At 39.3% G+C, this 20277-nt stretch overlaps 1 protein-coding gene across 1 annotated transcript in view; it reads right to left on the bottom strand.

Moving 5' to 3' along the window:
- The window catches only part of TMTC2 (transmembrane O-mannosyltransferase targeting cadherins 2), a 489624-nt gene that overhangs the window by 199640 nt on the left and 269707 nt on the right, over window positions 1-20277 (bottom strand). The window contains exon 4 of the mRNA XM_075551215.1: window positions 12263-12377. Coding sequence (XP_075407330.1) covers window positions 12263-12377 — 115 coding nt within the window. The remainder of the gene's footprint in view (window positions 1-12262; window positions 12378-20277) is intronic.

A 20277-nucleotide genomic window follows, 5' to 3' on the forward strand; every position in this document is an offset into this window, starting at 1 on the left:
CCCTGAGGGCGTGGGAGGCAAATTGGTGGTTGGCTCTTGGAGAAGGATAATGGACTAGGGTGAAATTGAGAGTAATCGGGTAGATGATGGCAAACTGAGGATTAAGATGGCAAATGAAAGGCGCAACGGCTTTCAGCACCAACCAACTTTTAATCGATCTTTTCTATCCACTGCTCTCCTGTGTTTCTGATGGGCAATAGTTTTGCTTCCGATACAACCCCTGAGAATCTTCTCAGCCCTGAATGTGCTCTTCAAACAGGGCATTGGAAACAGTCACCTGGCAGCTGTGCTTTTGCTCAACGGGCACTTTATTCTCCACTTCTAAGCTTCAAAAAATGGAGTGATTCTGTATCCTAGGTTTGTACCCACCCTTAATCCTGGACTTTGAAGGTCTACCAATAAACAAGGGCCATTGTATATTAGACAATGCTGTATTGGACTAGAAAGTGTGGTAAACTCTTGCTTTCCTTTAGACGTCAGATCAGCCCTTGCTACTCCCGGGGGTGGGTCTCCTACTCTCTCAGCAAGGACCTATCCTTTCCTGACTCTCATGATGAGAGGTGGACACCCCAATGAGGCTCAACCTGAGTCTCCTTTTCTAGGAGAGCACAGGCATTTCTTCACATCATTTTCATCATCAGACCAGAAAGATGGTCTCCGTTCTCCCTCCGCGCTAACACAAACCCCAAGTCTTGGAGGCCTCCACTCAGTCTTTTCAATCAGTAAGTTTCCTAGAAGCCAAGTGAGACGGAAAGACACTAATGAAAAGTAAGGGAGACGTGAACCCCACACAGCATTTTCAGGTGTTCTTTTCTGCAGGGGTAAATGAGGAAGGGGGGTGGACCAATTGGCAGAAAAGCCTCTAAAAACCACCCGGACGGCAGCATTCATGCATGAGAAGTTTGAGTAAAACATGCGCCTAAACCACAGACTATATTTAGGAATACACATACAACAAACATATGAGGACATATGGCATACAAAGTACTGCTCCTGGACTGGGGCTCATGAAAAACCCTGCCCCTGTGGAATTTACACAAGATATACATTAAACTGAAAAAATTAAATGGTTCATGCATTAGATATGCTTCTCTAGAGAGCTGAAACCAGATAGTTGATAACTTTATATATATGTATATATATAAACTTTATATATATGTGTGTATATATATATAAAGATAGTAAGATATATAACACAAGAAATGGACTCTTAAATTATATACAAATGGATATATAATACAAGAAATGAACAGTTAAATTATAAACAGATAGATATATAAGAAATGAACAGTTAAATTAGAAAGCAGTACAAATGGCTCAGTGCAAGTCTCTCCCGTGAGAGAGTTGTGAGACACTGACAGAGAGAGCTAGGCTATCCCAGCACAGGCAGCAAACAGCAAGGTAGGTCTCCAACCCTCAGCCAGGTCACCAAATGTCAGTCCCCAGATCCAGAGATGTAAAGTTCAATCGTGTGGTCTTAAAGGGACCTCAACTTACAGTCCACAGGTTAGGCGTCCCACAGGTATGTACCCTTTAAATTGAGGCACAGAACTAGCAAGGCAGCTGCACACTGGTCAGATGATTAAAGAGCAAGAGACAAGAAAGGCGAGGCTCACCGAGCCATTATCTCTCTGCCCTTCAATTAATCCCACTTCTGTTTATTGGCCAGGTTGGCACAATAAACTATCTCAGTTCATTAGAAAGCAATAAATTTAATGTGAAATGTGAACTAAACTTAATGTAAAAAGATGGACTAAAATAAAGGGAAAAGGAGTATGTGAATGGTGCAGAGCTTGCAATTGGATTGATATAAATTAGTAGTCTCATTGTATACGTTAACACTCAAGGAAAGAATGGAATAAAGTGAGTGGCAGGAAGCATAACCACAGAAAGGTCATAATATAACTGTGTATCAGGGCCGTCTTTTGGCACTATACTGACAAGGTCCCACTGCTCTTCATGAGGTTGTCGCTGACTAAGCCCTCAGAGGTGGGCAGTGTATTCCTTTTTCGGAGTCTTTTTTTTAGTTAGGAAAATCCACTTGGGTGGAGCTTCACCTTGGGTGACCCTGCTGGCATTTAAGATGCTGGTGACATAGCTGGCGGCATCACAACCACACATAAGCTGTCATGGTCTGATGAACATATATATGTGTATATACATACATATGACACACGCATACACACACCAACACAGATGACAGCCTAACTTTTTAAAGTATTTTATCATCTAAATTTCCAAATACTCTCTAACTTTACTTCTTCTTTAGCCACCTTTTCTGCCATGCAATCAAAATCAGATTAAAAACTTACAGGAAAGGAAAAAAAAAACTAAATTAAATGGATGAAAATACTGCTCTATTTCCTGGTGTGTCCAGAAAATAATTCAAAAGTCAGAATAATTGGAAATCTGCAGACGACTGATTGGAACTACACAAATAACACATTTACATCAATTGCTCAATTTTCTTCGGGAGTACAGAAAAAAGACCCTTGATCTTGTCTTTTGTTCCATAATGTCAACTCTCCTTTTGAGAAAAATAAAATTACTCGAAATCCTGCTGCACAACATCAGGCTGGCACGTTTCAAGTGGACATCATGTTAGGCCCAACAAAGAAGACATGCTTCTGGCCACTTAAGCCATCTCCCATCAGTTTTCGAGTTAAACCAGACAAAACGCATTGAAACAGGATGTGATTATGAACTTCCTTATAAACCACTTTACGGTCTTTCTAATGCATGTCCTCAAATTTACCTACATTGCTCTAGATGGAAATGACTATAAAAGTAAAAGGCACTTTAATGAGATTTCAGAAAAATGCCTTCCATTACTTTCCAACACTCTATACAAGTTTCCAACACTCTACAACTCACTCTACACAAGTCAATCTTGAATAGAGAGTCTATGGAAATATCTAATTCATGCAGCGCCACTTGGAAATTACATTTTTAACAGCAAACCGATAATACAAACAAGCATAGCAATGACTCGACTTCTCTCTCTCGCCAGGCTCCCATTTCTAAAAGGATTCTGACTTTCCTGTTTTGGGGGAGGGTGGAGAAAAAAAAGATTAAGAGCTAGTTCCAGTCAGTACTCCTACCCATCAAAACTACAAGGTTATCACTTCCATTTTATAAAAGTGATACTTTTACATCAGTAAGTTCTTTCACTCAATTCTATCAAAAGCATTTGTTGAACACCAACATGTGTCAAGGACGTGACTGGAGGAGTAGGGGAAATATTTTACAATTCCTCAATCCCCCAAAGAACTAGAGTCTGGTGGCATGGTGGTTACGCACTGGGCTGCCATCCAGTGTGAAACCGCCAGCCGCTCCAAGGGAGAAAGGCCGGCTTACCGCGTCCACAGGAGCTGTAGCCTTGGCACCCACAGGGGCAGTTCTTCCTCATCCAGCAGGCTCATGCGCACCCTGAGGTAGCACTGCCCGGAGGGCTTGGTTTGTTTTTAACCCCAAAGAGACTCCTCGTGTGACTCTCAGTTGTTTGGCTATAGCTTCTTGAAGAGGACAACCTATAACTTTGTGATAGCAAAATATTATCCTCTACGACTATATGTACGAGAAATGAATAGTATGCCTAAAGTTCTCAATCTCAAGTTGATGCTACTGTCTTGAATCCATGGGCAATCAGAAATCCTCTAAAATATTTCACTTCACTTATTTTATAATATATGATCTTTGGAATATTTTCTCCCCCTTTCACCCATCAGTTTGAATGGTATGACACAGTCTGTCTTTGGTCTACTTGAAACTATTTTAGGGCCCTATTTAGTCTATTTGCCAGGTTTTCATGTAGGCTCCTTCTTTCATTGATCTCCGTACATGTTGCATACACACAATTGGCAACCACTTACATACTTTACTTACATACTTCAATTTAAATCCTTAAATAACTATGGCTCTAAAATCTACACTCTCTATCTCAAAACACTCTCAGGGGCTGTAAAACACATTCTGGTGCCCTAACGGATGGATATTCAACAGCCATCAGAGCTAAACCTCAATAATTTAGTTTCTGATAAGGGCATTGCCTTTTAAATAGAAATTTGGTTTAAAAAATACAGTAAGACTACTTGTTATTGGCACAGGAATAGAGGTACTTACTAACAAGAAACGAGTCTCCAACCATATTTCCCCCTCAAACCATGGCTCTCACTTTCAGCGCCACTCCTCTCTTCACCTGTCCTAGTGAAATTAGACGTTACAAACGGGCAACTGGCCCTTCTCACTAAGGTACAAGAAAAAGTGGACTAACATTGCAAATGTAATTCCTGACTTCGAGCTAGTTGAGAGCCAAAACATTCTTGTTGTCTACCTATTCCCAGCATCTGGCATAACGCCTGCCATTTTGAATACATTCAGCATAAAAATACAGAATACAGAATAGGTATTGATCCAACTTTGCAATTGCGGCTTCTTTCCCGGAAATGTGCGCACCCTTGTGAAATGGGATGCAGCTGTTTTCAGCAGGAGAGAGTTCAACGTCGTGAGAAAAGTAAGCTCCCTTGAGAGCTTACCTGTAAAATCTAGTCCTGGTCCTCAGAGATGAGATGTGTACAGTCAGCTTAGGAGAGAAGATCACGCCCAAGCTAGCAGGTGTAACGATGAAGTGCAACTTGCCTGGTTGTATTAACGCAACAAGTGAGTACAAAACACGTGGGGGGAAAACTGTATGTAGAAAGGCAGGTAGGAGACTTGGGAGATATGGAAATTGAAATATATCAGAGGTAAATGGCAACAGAATTTATTCTTGTGCTTTCCAGGGAAGGAGGAGCTGTGTTAATATGATTATAAATTCATTTAACCAATATTCCTTAGCCTGTTCCTCTTATAAATAGAATGTATTCAACACTTGAATCAAGACATGTGCCAAACACATCTGTGACTCTCCTGAAGACGTGCCTGTACTTTGAATTTTTTCTAATATCTGTGATAATAAAATAGGAGGAAATCCTATTAAAATGCTGGCACACTGGGACTTTCTCAGCCTGTATGTGTTTTTGTTTATGTAAGTAGGTCTTTCTGTGATTGATTACCCCAGCAACTAAGCATCAGGCAGCTGGCCAGACCCAGTCTCTCTGCTCAGACCACTTGAAGACACTTAGTGAATGCTACTGACTGTGACAAAATGAGCTTTTACGTTATGTGAAACTTACAATTTTACTAATCATGTGTGCTTCATTATGCCATCAACCTTGCAAATGAGAATGCCTCATTGTACGTATGTGTGTCTCAATTAACTTGGGTGGATTTTAATTCCACTTTCTCTATAAAATCTTCCAATTTCTCCATTACCATCCTACAGATATACGTGTCAATTTACAGTAATTCCCTTGTCTTAATCGACGTCTCACATTTTGACATGATAGATTTAGCTAAATTTATGATGTAATCTATTGTGGGCAAAATTAAAGATAGAAATTTGAATGCTAAAATATATTCAAGAAATGATATGCAAAAAATGTCATCTGATGAAGCAAGATGGATTTTTTCTCTCTGAAATAAAACTGCTTACCTTGAGTTTTATTCTTACCATATTAATTTTTAAAAATTCCTGTGGGTCTACTTAATATTATATAGTAACTAGGCAAATTTAGGTTTGAAAATTCCTAAAAGAAAAACTAGTGTGATGTGCATTTAAGGGCCTAAGTCAATTGTGTAAACACTATTTTGTACCAAGGATGATTTTCAAGGAGGCCACTGATATTTTAAGGAGCTCTGGCAGCCCATAGATTACATGCTCCCCTGCTAATCATCAGGTCAGTAGTCCAAACCTACATAGCAACGCCAAGAAAGACGCGTTCATCAGCTCCTACACAGAGGAGGGCCTGGACACCTGTCGGGTAGGTCTACGTTGTTCCAGGGGCTTGCTGCCACACCTGGCGACAGCAACAACACAGGACTGATCTTGTAAGGTCCATGATTTTATAATGCCATTTTTAACAAAGCAGAGTAAAAAATATAGTTATTTACCATTTCTCTAAATCTAATTAGCAAACAGAAACATCAGCATTTCTTTTGCTGAACCATCCCTTGGGTGGCTATTGTGCTAAATAATGTACCCTTTGCTTTCTCTCATGATTCTGAAAAGAAAAGCTGTTTTCAGTACATTTGTCATAAAGAAGATGTTTTCAGGATCCGGCGGTGGGTGAGGAGAATGCTCAAGCCTTAATACCAGTGATGAGATATTTCGGAATCTTCATCCAATAAGCATGGCCTCAATGAGGAATTTACTAATCTTATGCTTCCTGGACAGTGAGTGTGGGACCCTGGGTATGCATCCAGCTGCTAACTGCAAGGCCACCAAGCACTCCTCAGAGGAAAAGCGGAGTTTCCTGCTCCTGTAAAGAGTTACAGTCTCAGGAACCCACAGGGCTTCTACTCTGTCCCATAAGGTCGCCAAAGATTCAACTCGATGGCAGTGAGTGATATACACACATATACCTCTATACACACACATATATGAAAACTGATCATGTCCACAATCAATCATCGTGGAAAATTGGATGAGCACAGCTCTAAGTATGAACTGGGAAGGAAATGGATGGGGCTGTAAAACAGGCGTGCTTGGACCCAAATTTAAATGTAGACACTTCCACTATTGGCAGGAAAGAAATTAACTAGAATATATGCAGTTTCAACCTTTTGTGGCTGGCGCTGTGATCTGCAATGGGGAAAAGCAGATACAAAGTGTCCCCTATCTTGAAAGAGATTGCTGAATGATTAAGGGAAACAAGTTATGACAGAACTTTTTTTAATTGATCCAGATTAAAAATCCACTTCCCTGGAGTAGATCTGGATCCACAGCAACCCTGTGGGATATAGTCGAACTGATCTATAGGACGTCAGAGACTGCGAATCTTCATGGGAGCAGCCAACCTCACCATTCTCCTGGGAAGGTGTGGGTAGGTTTCAATCACTGACCTTGTGGTTGGCCATGAGTGCTTAATACAAATGGACAGCTCTGTACCAACAGGGCTCTTTCAGATGAAAAATAGCTGGGCATACATTACTCTCATATTTGGAGGAAGTATCGACCTATCTTCTAACTGTGAAAGTGGCTGGAATAAGTTTTCCGCACGAGATGTCACTTTAACTGAGATATACAGGATATATGCAGGCAAAAGGGTGGTGAGTGGGCTGTGGTAAGATGAAGGGGGACGTGAAGCAAACGCTGGCAAGCAGAAGACATAGAATGAGAAGTAAGAGTCTAAACTGACGCAACAGCAGGTAGTGAAAGGTCTACCTGCGAAGAAGAACATGGCATACTTGAGAAAGCTCCCGGAAAGGACCTCAAGCTAACAATCATATACAACACAGAGCAACACCAAAAAACCCCAGGGATTTGCATATTTCAAGAAATGGAATCTAAAAAAAAGTTTAAAAAGTAATAAGAGACTAAAAGCTTCTCATTTCCATTGTCAAAGGATATATCAGTTTCAAGAAGAGAGACCTTTGTAAACGAAAATATAAAATTTTAATGAAGGAAACCTTAAAATTAAAATGTGAAAATGCATATATTTGGAAAAGAAAGTTTAAGCATACATGTTATCAGTTCTCTCCCTTTAACATATAAAATAAGAATTAAAAACCCTGAATTTCTAATACAACTTCAAAAGTCTTTGCTCAAGTTTACATTGGTTAGGAAATGAATAGGAAACAAGAAATGTTTGAAAAGATGTAACAATAATCATAGACTAGTATTTTAAAATATAAAAGCAATTGAAATAGTAGTAAATCAAAACATATTTGCATATCTGTGTATATATAAGGATTTACTCTGGGTAAATGCTACAAATTCAATAAATCAAATATAAATATTTGTCTGCATATAGGAAAAATTACAACTTTAGTTAATAAAAACAGTAATAATAAATCAAAGGTAGATGAATGGTCTAAACAAAAGAAACAAACAATTCTAAATAGATTGAAGAAATATGGAATGACTTCTCTAATCTGCAACTATAAATGACCTTATTCATAACTATATATACTTTCAGGCTTCACACGAAAATATTCCTTTTTTCCCATCTAAAAATTTAAGTTATAGCTAATAAATGTTATCATGAGAAAGTAAAAAATGAAAAGAAGATACTTATAGAAAATATTTAGCAAATAATGTATGGTTTACATCGATAATGCCATGGGTGAATTATATATTAAATCCCAAAATCAATTTTTACAAAAATTCGACACAATAAAAAATTAACCAAGAAATACAAGTAGATCAATCCCCACAAAAATATTACACAGAATCAGTAAATATAAGATAAAGTACTCATCTTCAATTGTAAATAAGGAAATAAAGAATGAAGGAACATAGTTTTAAAATCATCCCAATGGATATTCATTGATAAATTTTGTGGAATAGCCCCAATCACAATAACTTTAACGTAGATCAAAGGGGGAGTAATTCTACTAGACCTCAAAAATCTGTAAAAAATGTCATTGTCCTCAATTCCATTTTTCTAAGAACTTTTTGAAGCCCTTAATTAATTAATATTAATCTGCATTTGCACACAAGAAAAATTCATAATCAAAGGTGATGAATAAGGGGAAATACAAAACTAAAATCCTGAAAAGATATACTGGTGCAACTTGCTCTCCAAAAGTTCTCTTTATGATTCTCCACTTTTACAGAGGACCGCTGCTAATACCTGTTTTCACCAACAATGAAAGAAGCAAAGAACATCTTTCCTTTTTGTAGGAGGGCGAAAAATAACACCAATGACCAATACTTCCTTAAAGAGGAAGTATGCACCGGAAGCTGCTAGAGTGGTGTCACCATTTTTCTCAGCAACTACACTGAGCATCGCAGCATCAAGCCACAGAGCATGGGCGTGAGTAGTGAGCACTGGAGGTTAGTGTGTGTTCATGATTTGCTATGACTTGGTAGGCTGATTTTGCGGGTCTGGTAATGCTCAAAAAATTTTACTATATAAATTAATGGCAACTTCCTTTTTGCTTTATGCCATTTTGTCTTATGAACTTTTCCCCAGGAATGCTCTGCCTTCACCACCAGCTGTTTGACAGGAGAAAGGTGGAAAGCAGGGCCTTTCTGCTCCCACACAGAGTTACCGTGTGGAGACCCACAGGGGCAGTGTTAACCTGTCATATGGGGTCTCCCTGAATCAGAATCTAGTTGATGGCGGTAAGTTGGGTTTGCTTTGCTTTCATGTAACAAGGGCACTGCGTGCCCTGGAGGAGGGAGAGGCATATGAAGAAGGCAGTAAGAAGCGCTTTACCCTGAGCTCTGTATTCCCCGCACCACTGGGTCTTCTACAAGGTCACACTAGTGTATTAATTGTTTAGTGGAAACTGACAACTGTGACACAAGGAAAGGACAAATAAGTGTTGATCCTTATTCTTACCACAGGAAGACAACAGATAAAAGGCTCCCTACTGCCTTACTTCCTTCTAGCAATCAGTTAAACAGCAGCTGTATTCAAGTCCCTGGAGGTCCCAAATCAATGGAATTTCACAAAAATCTCAGTTCCTTTCACTGGTTCTCAGGCATGCAAAGCACTTTCAAGACACTTCTGTTTGATCTTTGAAAAATCTTTCAAGTGGGAACACAGTAGTCTGCTTACCTGGCATCCTGTGGATCTCTTATGCCATCCTCAATACATATGCACAGATAGACACACACATCCATATCCATGAAACTTGGCAGGAAACCATGTCCTGAACTCTAGCCACTTGGCAAAGGCTTACTTTCCCTAACATTTCTGCCAGTCCTGGGTTCTCATGGGCCAAACTCTGTTTCTGATCTCAGTGCCTTCCTTTGAAAAGAGCTCCAGGAATGGCTCAGTGCCACGTCAGGCGCTCAGACCGCTCCCAGTCAGCACTCTCTGACCTTTATCCTCACCTTTCCTAAGGGTTTGCAAAGCCTGGCCATGAATATAGGAACAGTTGAATCATACGCCGATTAGAATCGTGCCTGTGGTGACAGGCCCACGGGCTCCTTGCTCTCATTAATGTACCCTCTACATTAATTTTAACTCCCTATAAAACAGGGTTTGGCAATCCAAAATACACACTATCTCTGAAGTCCTGTGCAAAATGGTGGCTAAAAGCTACTTAAAAGAGACTTTTTACGACCTCACTTTCCTCCTTGATCAAATCTCATTGCCTGGGATCCATTCCTCTTAAACCCAAGCTCCCGAAATTGTAAGAAATTCAGCAACAGAAGTCTGATTCAAGCAAGCTGTTTAAAAACCAGACCTGTTTATTGATGATTAATTCCTTCATTACTTCTTGGACGTCTTCCTTCAGTCCCATTGGTTCTTGACCACTGAATATTGACTAGCTCATTTTGATCTAGAGACTCTGTATTCTTGCCTTCTTCATCGGATACCTCCTACATCGTTCAGTATTTGGTCCACAGACCCCTCCCTGCTAAGATTGCAACTTAAGGCCTGAATATTTTAGTCAGTTCTTTCAGCTTGATCCATGCTGAGCATGTCTTTTGTTTTGTTTTCTAACAACTCCAGATCTTTGACTAGTTCATTGTAATATTTTACTATGTCTTCTCAAGCTGACCTTGAAATTTTTTTATCAGTTCTGTTACATCATCATGTCTTCTATTTGCCTTAGATATATATTAACTCAGAGGCAGGGGAAGGGAATGTTGAATAAGGGGAAGTTCAGAAAAAAATAAAGCAAAGGAAGACACTGGGAGCAGCACAATAGTAAAAAGCAAAACAATAAATACTTTTTCATCTACAGTTAAAAGAAAACAAAAAACAACAATGCAAAACATATCTCCTGATGTAATTTATGCCACTGGCCACTAGGCTGGTGTGCCATCAAAGTCTAGGAAGTTAAAGACAAGGTAAATATACAAACAGGAACTTGAACTAAACTTAATCTTTCTGCTTTTGCTTTAATATCTGAAAATATTTGTTGATTGTTTTTATTTATATTACTTTATATGGGTGTTTTTAGGTGAAACCATCATGAAATAATGGAACATAAAAACTAAATGAGGTCCCTGTGTGGCACAAACAATTAACCACTTGGCTACTAGCAGAGAGATGTTTCTGAATGGTCACAGCCTACAGATCCCACTGGAGCAGTTCAACTCTCTACTCAGCAGATCTCCATGGTATACAATTCTCCTGTACAGAATAGTCTTAAACTTTGAAAATTACTGCGATATTGACACTGTTATACAATATTCATTCAACACAGCAAGAGACATTTTACTTTGCCAGAGATTGATCCTTTTTCTTAAGGAAACATCTTGTTCATTCTCTTCAAATTCTGTGTGTTTCATACAAAAGAGAACAGTGATCCTAAGGGGGGCAAAGGTCTTCCCTCGATTAACTGTAGAGAATACAAAATTAGTCTGTTTCCTTTGGATAGTGAGAAGACTCTGGATGGTGTATGCGTAAGAGTACTAGGGACCATCTTACCCAAGTGAACTACAAGGTCTCAAAAAAACAGAGAACCTAAGGGCAGAATCCGTGCCATATGGCGGAGAAAGATGCCTGGAATGTCCCCCAGCTGCTGGATCTAACCGTACTTGCAGGTCCTCAGCCACAGGCACTCTCATTTTGGGAGTCAGCCAATTCTTGTTCCTGAAGCAAATTTGAGCAAGTTTCCTATTTCTTACAAACAAAATATATTTTTAAAATAGAATTGAAAAGAAAATGTTCAGTTTAAATGGTATTTCTCTATTCACACATCATTGATATCCCTAGGGATGTCCATTCATGAAAGGAAAAGTAATTCCCAGAGGAAATTTTTGAACTAAACATGCATGAATATTCCTCATTATCTCAACTTTGCTTATAAATGTCAGATTTTGGGAGGGGAAAAATAATCCATGATCTTTTTGTCAAATGTATACATGGAGGTAATCAAATTTTAAATTGAAAATAATTCTATGATTATTAATAATCTGTGTTATATTTACAAAACATATGTGAGTATAACAATTTCATTTTATGAAACTATCTAAATATTAATGAAATAAACTTTTAAAACTAATTTTTATGTTAAGTGATAGAGTACTTAAAAAAATCAGCCATGATACATCAATACTTATGAATGTCAATGATGGGGCACAAAATTTAAAACTCACAAATACCATCCACTTGATCATTTCAAAGGCATAATTAGTGAAAATACTACCGCAGAAAACTGCAATTTCATCTCAATTTCCAGCAGTTAAATCAACAGTCCCTTTCACCACAGGCTTCAAAGATGAACCCAGCCAGAGAACGCTGTGCATACTCACAAGTTATAAAGCATGTCCGCCATGTTGCTGCGGTAGTACAAAGCATTCCTATAGGCAGTTTCAGCTTCAGACATTTTGCTCTGACTCTTCAGAACATTTCCAAGATTACCCCATGCTGTCAAGGAGAGAAAGAAGTGTTCAGTCTGAGTCTCAATTCAATTTAATGTGACATAGTATCAGGTCGGCAGGAAGTACCACAGGGAGAGAAAACCTTCATAAAACACTTTTATGAAGGAAAATTTATTTCTCTTACATGCTAACAGTTCATCGAGTCAGGAGATTAAATATAACTAATGCTTTCTAAATATATTTCAAGTCATAAAACTTCTCAGATCTGAGATGCATATCTAGTTCAACACAATGGCAAGAGCGATGCTATCAGAAGCTCGCAAAGACTTCGTGCTCTTTCAAAGTCCAGAGCAAGAGACGACCATTCGAACAGAAGAAAGGAATCCACATGGATGGAAATTAGGCAAAGTGTGCATTGAAGTGTATCTTTTATCACATATAGCTGTCCGCATCGCAGATAATCTGAGACACTGAACTGTATGAAGAAAAATGTGGCATCAGACTTAGCAGATGACCAGTAACAACATGGAATACACAGTTTACAGCGCTTGCCTTGCTAAAGAAAGAAAAGGACCAGAAACACTGAGGAAGATCAAAGACTTTAATACGGATCACACCTCAATGAAAAAAATTAATCCTATCAATAAGCAACATCACAATAATGATGAACATCAAAAAACTGAAGTCATCAAAGATCTCACTTCACGAAGATCCAAAGTCAACAATCAAGGAAGCACCTGTCAAGACAGCACTGGACACGGTACCCTGGGCAAATCTGATGCCAACAGCCTTCTTACAAATAATGCCACATTGAGGAATAAGATACAACTGAAGAAACTCGTGGTATTTTCAATCAACTCAACTGCAGACACTCTCAGTATATATATATATATATATATATATATATATATATATGAAAGCTGGACAATGAAGAGTCTAGCATGAAGTACCAGAAGAACACAGAAGTAAGTCCTGGCACAAGTATAGGCAAAATGCTCTACAGAAGTAAACAGATTAAACTGTATCTCATGTTATCTCAGACAAGTTCTCAGAAAAGATTAATCCATGCACAAAGGTGCTTAGGAAATTAGAGAATTTCCAAAAAAGAGAAAAATCCTTAATGAGAAGATGGACACAGTAATCAGCCTGCAACAAGGCTTTCTACTACCATAAAGAGTTACAGCTTTGGAACCCAATGGGGCAGTTCTACCCTGTCCTATGGGGTTTTTATGAGTTGGAATCCACTTAATGGCAATGAGATTTTTTTAGTTTTTAAAGTTTTAAAAGTACGTCTTAACTGGCTGATGTGATGATTTATGTCCTTTGTAATTAACATATAATTGAGTGGTGAAGTTATACAGTGTAGCTAATGGACACAAGGGCAGGGAGTTTAGAGATAACTTCTGTTTTGGGGGGAAAGGGATGTTGAGTGATCTACTACTTGATAAATTTGGTCACATAACCAAACCAACTGGTTATTTTTAAATCAGTCCATATTTAAAATTTAACTAGTCTTACCACTTAGAATTATCCTACATAAAACCTGCGTCAAGCAATAGATCATTTTGAGTTTTATGAATATGCGAGTTTGATAGAATAATCTAGAAACCATATGTGATTCCATTCAAAACCTTAGAATAACTTTGGGGGAAATAAAAATAATTATTTTAGCCATATACCAGAGAAATTCAAAAGATCTGTGAAAAAAATTTAAAGTTAATGGAATTTTACCCCGATTTTCTGAAGTCCTTTAATATAGATAAGATAAAATGAAGTTAGTTTCTTTATAACATTCATAATATACAAAATTAAATACCAAATAATTTTAAAATCTAAATGTAAAAAGTAAAAGGGTTACATTGAAAGATCTCTTAAGAAGACCTCCAAATATAACTCTAAATGTAAACAATGTGATGGTTTGAGAACGTGAAATGCAGTGCTTCTATTACTGAAGGGCACTGCCAACAAAGCACACCCTGCTGGGGGAAGATATCTCAACATCTGAAACTGTGACAAGACTACACAAAATCTAAGGGAATTCCAATAAAGCAGAAGAAAAGGTTAGGAATTCCAACACGGGTGAGCAAGGTGGGTAAAGAACAGAAACCAGATTCTATAAAAATGGAAACTAAAATAAGTATCAATGTCTTAATACACAGATTCCTGAGTAACACAACAATATGCACATTATTACAAGGAGATGTCTTTTATTCTCATAACGGCAAAGGTTTTTAAAATGGTTGACACTCAGTCCTGTTAAGAATGTGTGGGAAAGGTTTTATGCACTTTGGTAGATTTGTTGGCTACAGAAAACCTTATGCCTTAGAAACTACTTAATCAAATTAAGTAAGTCTAAGATTAACCTCGGGATATGCCTTGACAACCATTTCTCACCTGGGTACATTTCCCAGGCCATCTTACCTAGGTTTACACAGAAATAGCTTTTCAGTGTTGCCTGGAGAGGCCCCGGTGGCACAGTGCTTACTCGGGGAACTGTGAATCATAAGGTCATGGTTTGAAATCACCAGCTGCTTCCAGGGAGAAAGATACAGCTTTCTACTCTGGTAAAGAGTTAGTCTCAGAAACCCAGAGAGCAGCCCTACCCTGTCCTATGCATCACAATCGACTTCATGGCAGCTAGTGTGGTTATTTTGAGTGTTCACTGAGAGTGTGAATTAACAGTGTTGTCTAACACAGGAGCAAAACACACTTTATAAATTACTCCACAGCAGTTTGGAATGATAAATACTATGTAAATACAGAAAATATTAATTGATCTCAAAAGTCTACTAAAATAATAAAACATGTTTTTTTGCATCAGGAATTCAGCTACTAAAGATTTTAAAAATATTTCATGTATCTAAAATATAGTTTCACAAGTGTATGTTATGCCCTTAAAGATACCAATTTAGTAAATCGAAGCAGATATCTATCGCACCAAGAGATAATTAAGTTGAAAATGAGCACAAGAAAAAATAAACAGGTAAATAAAGAAGTCTTACAGGGACTGCCCTTACAACTGGACCAGGGAATACACTTCAGTGGACGCTGCTGCAGCAGTCCAGGAGATGTGCAGAGAGGGACAAGGAAGACCGAGGGGACAGGGAGAATAACAGCAGTGGGTACTTGAGGCAGAAGAACAGGAAGGAGAGAAAGCTAATAAAGATCACGCCCCAGATGTATTTTAGAGATGAACTTGCCCTGCATCCTACTTAAGGAATAAAGGGTCTTTATAGCCATTGAACTTCTTTTTTTTTGGAGAAAACAATTCAAAACAGATGCTTCGGATTATCCTCAGAGTTTCACTTCCATAATTATATTTGGAGCATAAATCTTATAAATCCCTTGTTTTCCTTAACATTTAATGGCATTTTACAGTGTGTTAAGTCTAATCACATGAGGAGGCTTCAAAATGTTCGGGGGAAAGGGCAATTAAAAGATAATAAAAATTCCCCATAAACTTGTTGAAGCCACCTTCTATAGTTCAAGAGTATCAATAGATTGAGGTGTTCATTTGGTGTGAAGATTTTTTAAAAAGTCAATTGGAATAAAATTTCAAAAATTGACCAAGAGAATATAATAGGTTTTCTAATAAGTAGTAAGTTCCCATGCCTTTACAAGTCTGTATTCTACAAGAGAATATTTGCAGAACAATCCAATTCATATTTTGAAGATATAAATGTCACATTAATTTGAAGTTCAACAAATATTAAAGATACTATGTTTCAAAATCTCAAAATTTGTGGAAGTTTTCCACTAGTTTCCCAATATTGAGTTTTCAGTTAATGCCAGTTGATAATCAAAATGAATGTCATTAGAAAGTAGTGTCATTTGGGGGAATAGCCTTACACATGGTCCCGTCCTACAAGCCTACCGCTGTGTTTCTGTGCACTGTCCCGCTGCTGCCGCAAGTGCGCAGTGCTCTCCACTGGCACTCTGGCCTGCAGTTACTATTTATTGTTGTCTCTGAATTATATGTCTTCAGTCCATTTGTAAAAACCTTGAATTGTCTCTCAAAACCTGTCAAAATTCAGGTACATAACTCATTACATAAGTTAAGAAACCCTGAATTTTGTTTCCTCTAACTCTGATACCTGTTAGAAATTAGTGAGCTTCCTCCAAAAACAGTAAATACCGTATATCCTCATGTATGTGCAGAAAAACTGGGGTTTGGCTTATACATGGGTCAGTGGGACCCCAGCGAGGTGTAACATCTTGCTGAGGCCCCCCCCACCCCCCAGGTAAGGTGATGAGCACCCATTATCTCGCAGGTGATTGCCGTTTCTCCGCTGTTCATTCAAAGTCCCACTGGAACTGCAGGGCTTTGAATGTTTGTTTACTTACATCTAACCAATCAGAGCCGTCCTATGATGTGTATCTTTGAATAAACCTTTTAAAGACCATGTGCGAAGGATGTGGCGTGAATGGATGTCATCTGGTCAAGCCCGACTAACAAAAGGAGGAAATCTCATGAAGCCTGACATAGAATTAATAGCAAAGTGGGTTTGAGATGCATGGGAAGACATTCCAGAAGACATGGCGCGACGTGCCTTCCAGAAATGTAGTATTAGTGATGCTATGGATGGCAGTGAAGACTGCGCTTTGTATGAAATTGACAGCAGTGATGGTGATCTCAGTGAGGACAGCGTCTATGCTGAAGCTCTGCATTGGGATACGGATGATGATGAGGAATCCAGTTTTGAAGGATTTCAACTCTTTACATTTTAGCTTGCTTGTTGATTGAGCTCAGGGAATAGTATCCTTAAAGTATCATTGTTGATACCTTACTGTTTTTGTTGAACCTATTTTCCACTTACTGTGGTGGTTTACTAATGTTAAATGACTTGTCCTTTTATTTATGTTTTTAATTAAAATATTTAAATACATTACCCCACTGATGTCTCAATTTTTAGTAATTTTATTTTCATTTGTTTTGATTACTGAAACTCACCAATAGTTTCTGCATTTTCCACCCTAGGCTTATACTCAAGTCAATTAGTTTTTCTGGTTTCCCAGGTAATAATTAGGTACCTCGGCTTATACTCGGGTCGGCTTATATTCGAGTATATACGATAATTGACACAGTTGGGTGGTCACCCGGTGAAACTACGTGTAATATTAAGTGGATTAGTGATAACGTCTCTAAAAAAGAATAGTTCCAATTAAGATAAAAGGCATACGTTTTATGTTGTTTGTGTACTATTTGTCCCTCACAGCAAATGAGAGAGATCTCATCCTTCAGTTGGTACTGCTGTTGCTGCTGCCAGCTGCCTTTGTGGCAGCTTCTGAATTGTGAGGGTCCCACACACAACCGAAGAAAATGCTGCCTGCCCGGCATGCTCCCCATGGCCAGCTACACATTACAACACCGTGACACCCAGGCGGTTCACAGGTGCACTTTCAGAAGTAGGTCAGCAAGCACTTCTCCTTGCCCTGTCTTCACGCAGCTACATCCATTCAGAATCACACCAGCACGCTCTCCCCCACTGACAAGTGGCTGCACGTGAGGTACATTGGCTGGATAGAAAACCTGGGCCTCGTACATAAGAAGAACAGGAAAACAAATCTATTTGTGTCCCTGCCTCTCTGGTGCTGAGTGAGGAAACTGCCAGTCCAGTAATCCTCACAAGTTAACCGATCAAAGGGCACCTCTCTTAAATTGGTTCCAACACTCTTGCTTTTTACCATTACCCACCCAAATTACCTGAGTATAATTTTAAAAAACGAAGATTAAGCTCAGTGCTATCTAGTCAATTTTGACTCACAGTGGCCCTCTAAGGACAGGGTAGAACTGGCCCACCGGGGTAAAAGGCTGGGAATCTTTCCTGGGAAAAGACTACTAAGTCTCTCTCCGGAGTAGCTGCTGGTGGGTGCCCAGCCCAGGCCTCTCAATTAATAGCCAGACATATTAACCACAGTACCAACAAGCTCCTTGGTATAAAGATTAATTACACTAAAACTTTCTAGTCAAAGTACATTAAAATACCAGAGTAGAAAACAAAGAAGAAGAAATCATCCAATAAAATGGGAGGGTTATAAACATGACTCTGAAAAGAGACGACGAGAATGCGAGAATGCTCTTTGGCTCTATCCATTAGGGAAGGCTGTAAGGAGGTCAGCATGCATAGCCTGGGGTTTTAATTGTTTGATAGCCATTTACTATGACTCCAGGGGAAGACAAGTCATTATAAAACTAAGATAATTTATTTTTCCTAAAATAATTACATTCCCAATTAGCACAAAAAGAACATTATGCTAAATGGTTAAAAGAAAACAAGTCTTGTTTAAATGTAAAATGGACAGGTTTTGATTCATTCTGTTGCCAGGACACCAGAACACACATTCTTTGTCCTTACATATAAATCCAATTACAACTATTTAAAATGTGCAATTATTCCTCCAGTCTTAACTGAAAATATACTTATTTCTAATAAGGTTAAAAAGTAGGGAAAGAGGAGAAATACAAAACAAACTTTAAACTGATACTAAAGCCAAATAAAGATACCACAAAAGAAACGTACAGCTCCTGTGTCTCGCTAAGGTCTTGCTTCTTCTATGTATTGCGTATGCGAGTTTTCCTTCTCTGCTTTACCCAAGTTCCAGCTTTCACTGGTTTGACTGTACTAGTAAATAATATACAACAGCAAATTGTTATTTAATCCAAATGATTAACTTGGATTTAGGCCAGAAAGACAGGAAACGAAACCACATGACCATCTCAACTGCTCCCCAAAGGGCACTCGACAGATTTCAGCCTGTAGTTTTGGTCAATATAACTCCATACTACATACGCTGTAATTACCCCTGACAACACCGGCTAGAAAAACGAAGTAGAACTGGTTTTTAAAAGTGACTTCAAACACCAGAGCATCAAAAATGAACAGACTGGGCAGCGACTGGAAGGACAGGCAGGAGGAGGCCAGCCCGAAATTAGATTCATGAACCAAATGGGCCCTGCCTTTGGGTGCAGAGAAGCGTGGTCTTCTTGGAATGGCATCAAAGAGACAAACTGGAGCACAGGACTCAAAGCAGCAACTACAAAAAGAACACAGCCGATACGGTGGGTGAGCCACTGAGGCACAGGAGTGACAACATCTTGGAACTGGAACGAGGGAGCAATGCCTTCAGAGAGCCAGCGAACCAATCAGAGGCAGCTGAGCTCCAGAGCAAGCAGAGCAAGCTGGACACAAGTGAAGGATGTGGGGGTGGGGGTGGGGGGAGTCGAGGCGCAGGGGAGAAGCAGCAGAGAGAAACCAGGGCATGAACGCAGCGACTGTTTGCCGAAGGAGGCATGTGAGCAGTCATGGATACTGCTGGAATCATCTAGTCAGCCCGCACACTAATACGTGGAGACCCATGTCTCCAAAATGGTGCAAGCAAGCGTCCTGCACGCCGTCAGTTATTAGCAGGTGCCGAGGCTTTGGTGGACAGAGCCAAAGGGCTAACGATTGGCCCCGATAGCCACCCACTTCCTGAAATGCACATGACACAGGCTTCTGTTCCCAAACTCAGTTTTGCTCACAACCTCTCCCCAAAGCACAGGCTGCTTGTATTTGGGCTCACAAGCTCTACCATACCTATCACCCCTCTTTTAAGATGTAGGCTGCCCTACCTGATCCAGGAACATTCAGCCCCAGCCACTACCTTTCCCTAAGAACAGGTGGGCCTTCTAAAGCATATAAACCAGATTGCATGACCCATGCCTTCCATGAAGCACATGGAGCACACCCCAAAGTACCCAAGCCCAGCCTCCTGAAAGCACAGGTGGCTCTTACTATAAGCTAAAGTACGGCACTGCCCACAGGAGGTACAGGCTGTTCAGACTGAGCAAACCTAACCGCACAAACCATCCCTCTCTAGGAGGGAGGACCTGTCGACCCAGCAATTGCTGGCGGTGAGCAAATACAGTATCTGTGTTAGTCCAGGTAGACCAGAGAAACAAATCC

This window comes from Tenrec ecaudatus, chromosome 6 (genome assembly GCF_050624435.1).
Source record: "Tenrec ecaudatus isolate mTenEca1 chromosome 6, mTenEca1.hap1, whole genome shotgun sequence".
NCBI classification, from domain to species: Eukaryota; Metazoa; Chordata; class Mammalia; order Afrosoricida; family Tenrecidae; genus Tenrec; species Tenrec ecaudatus.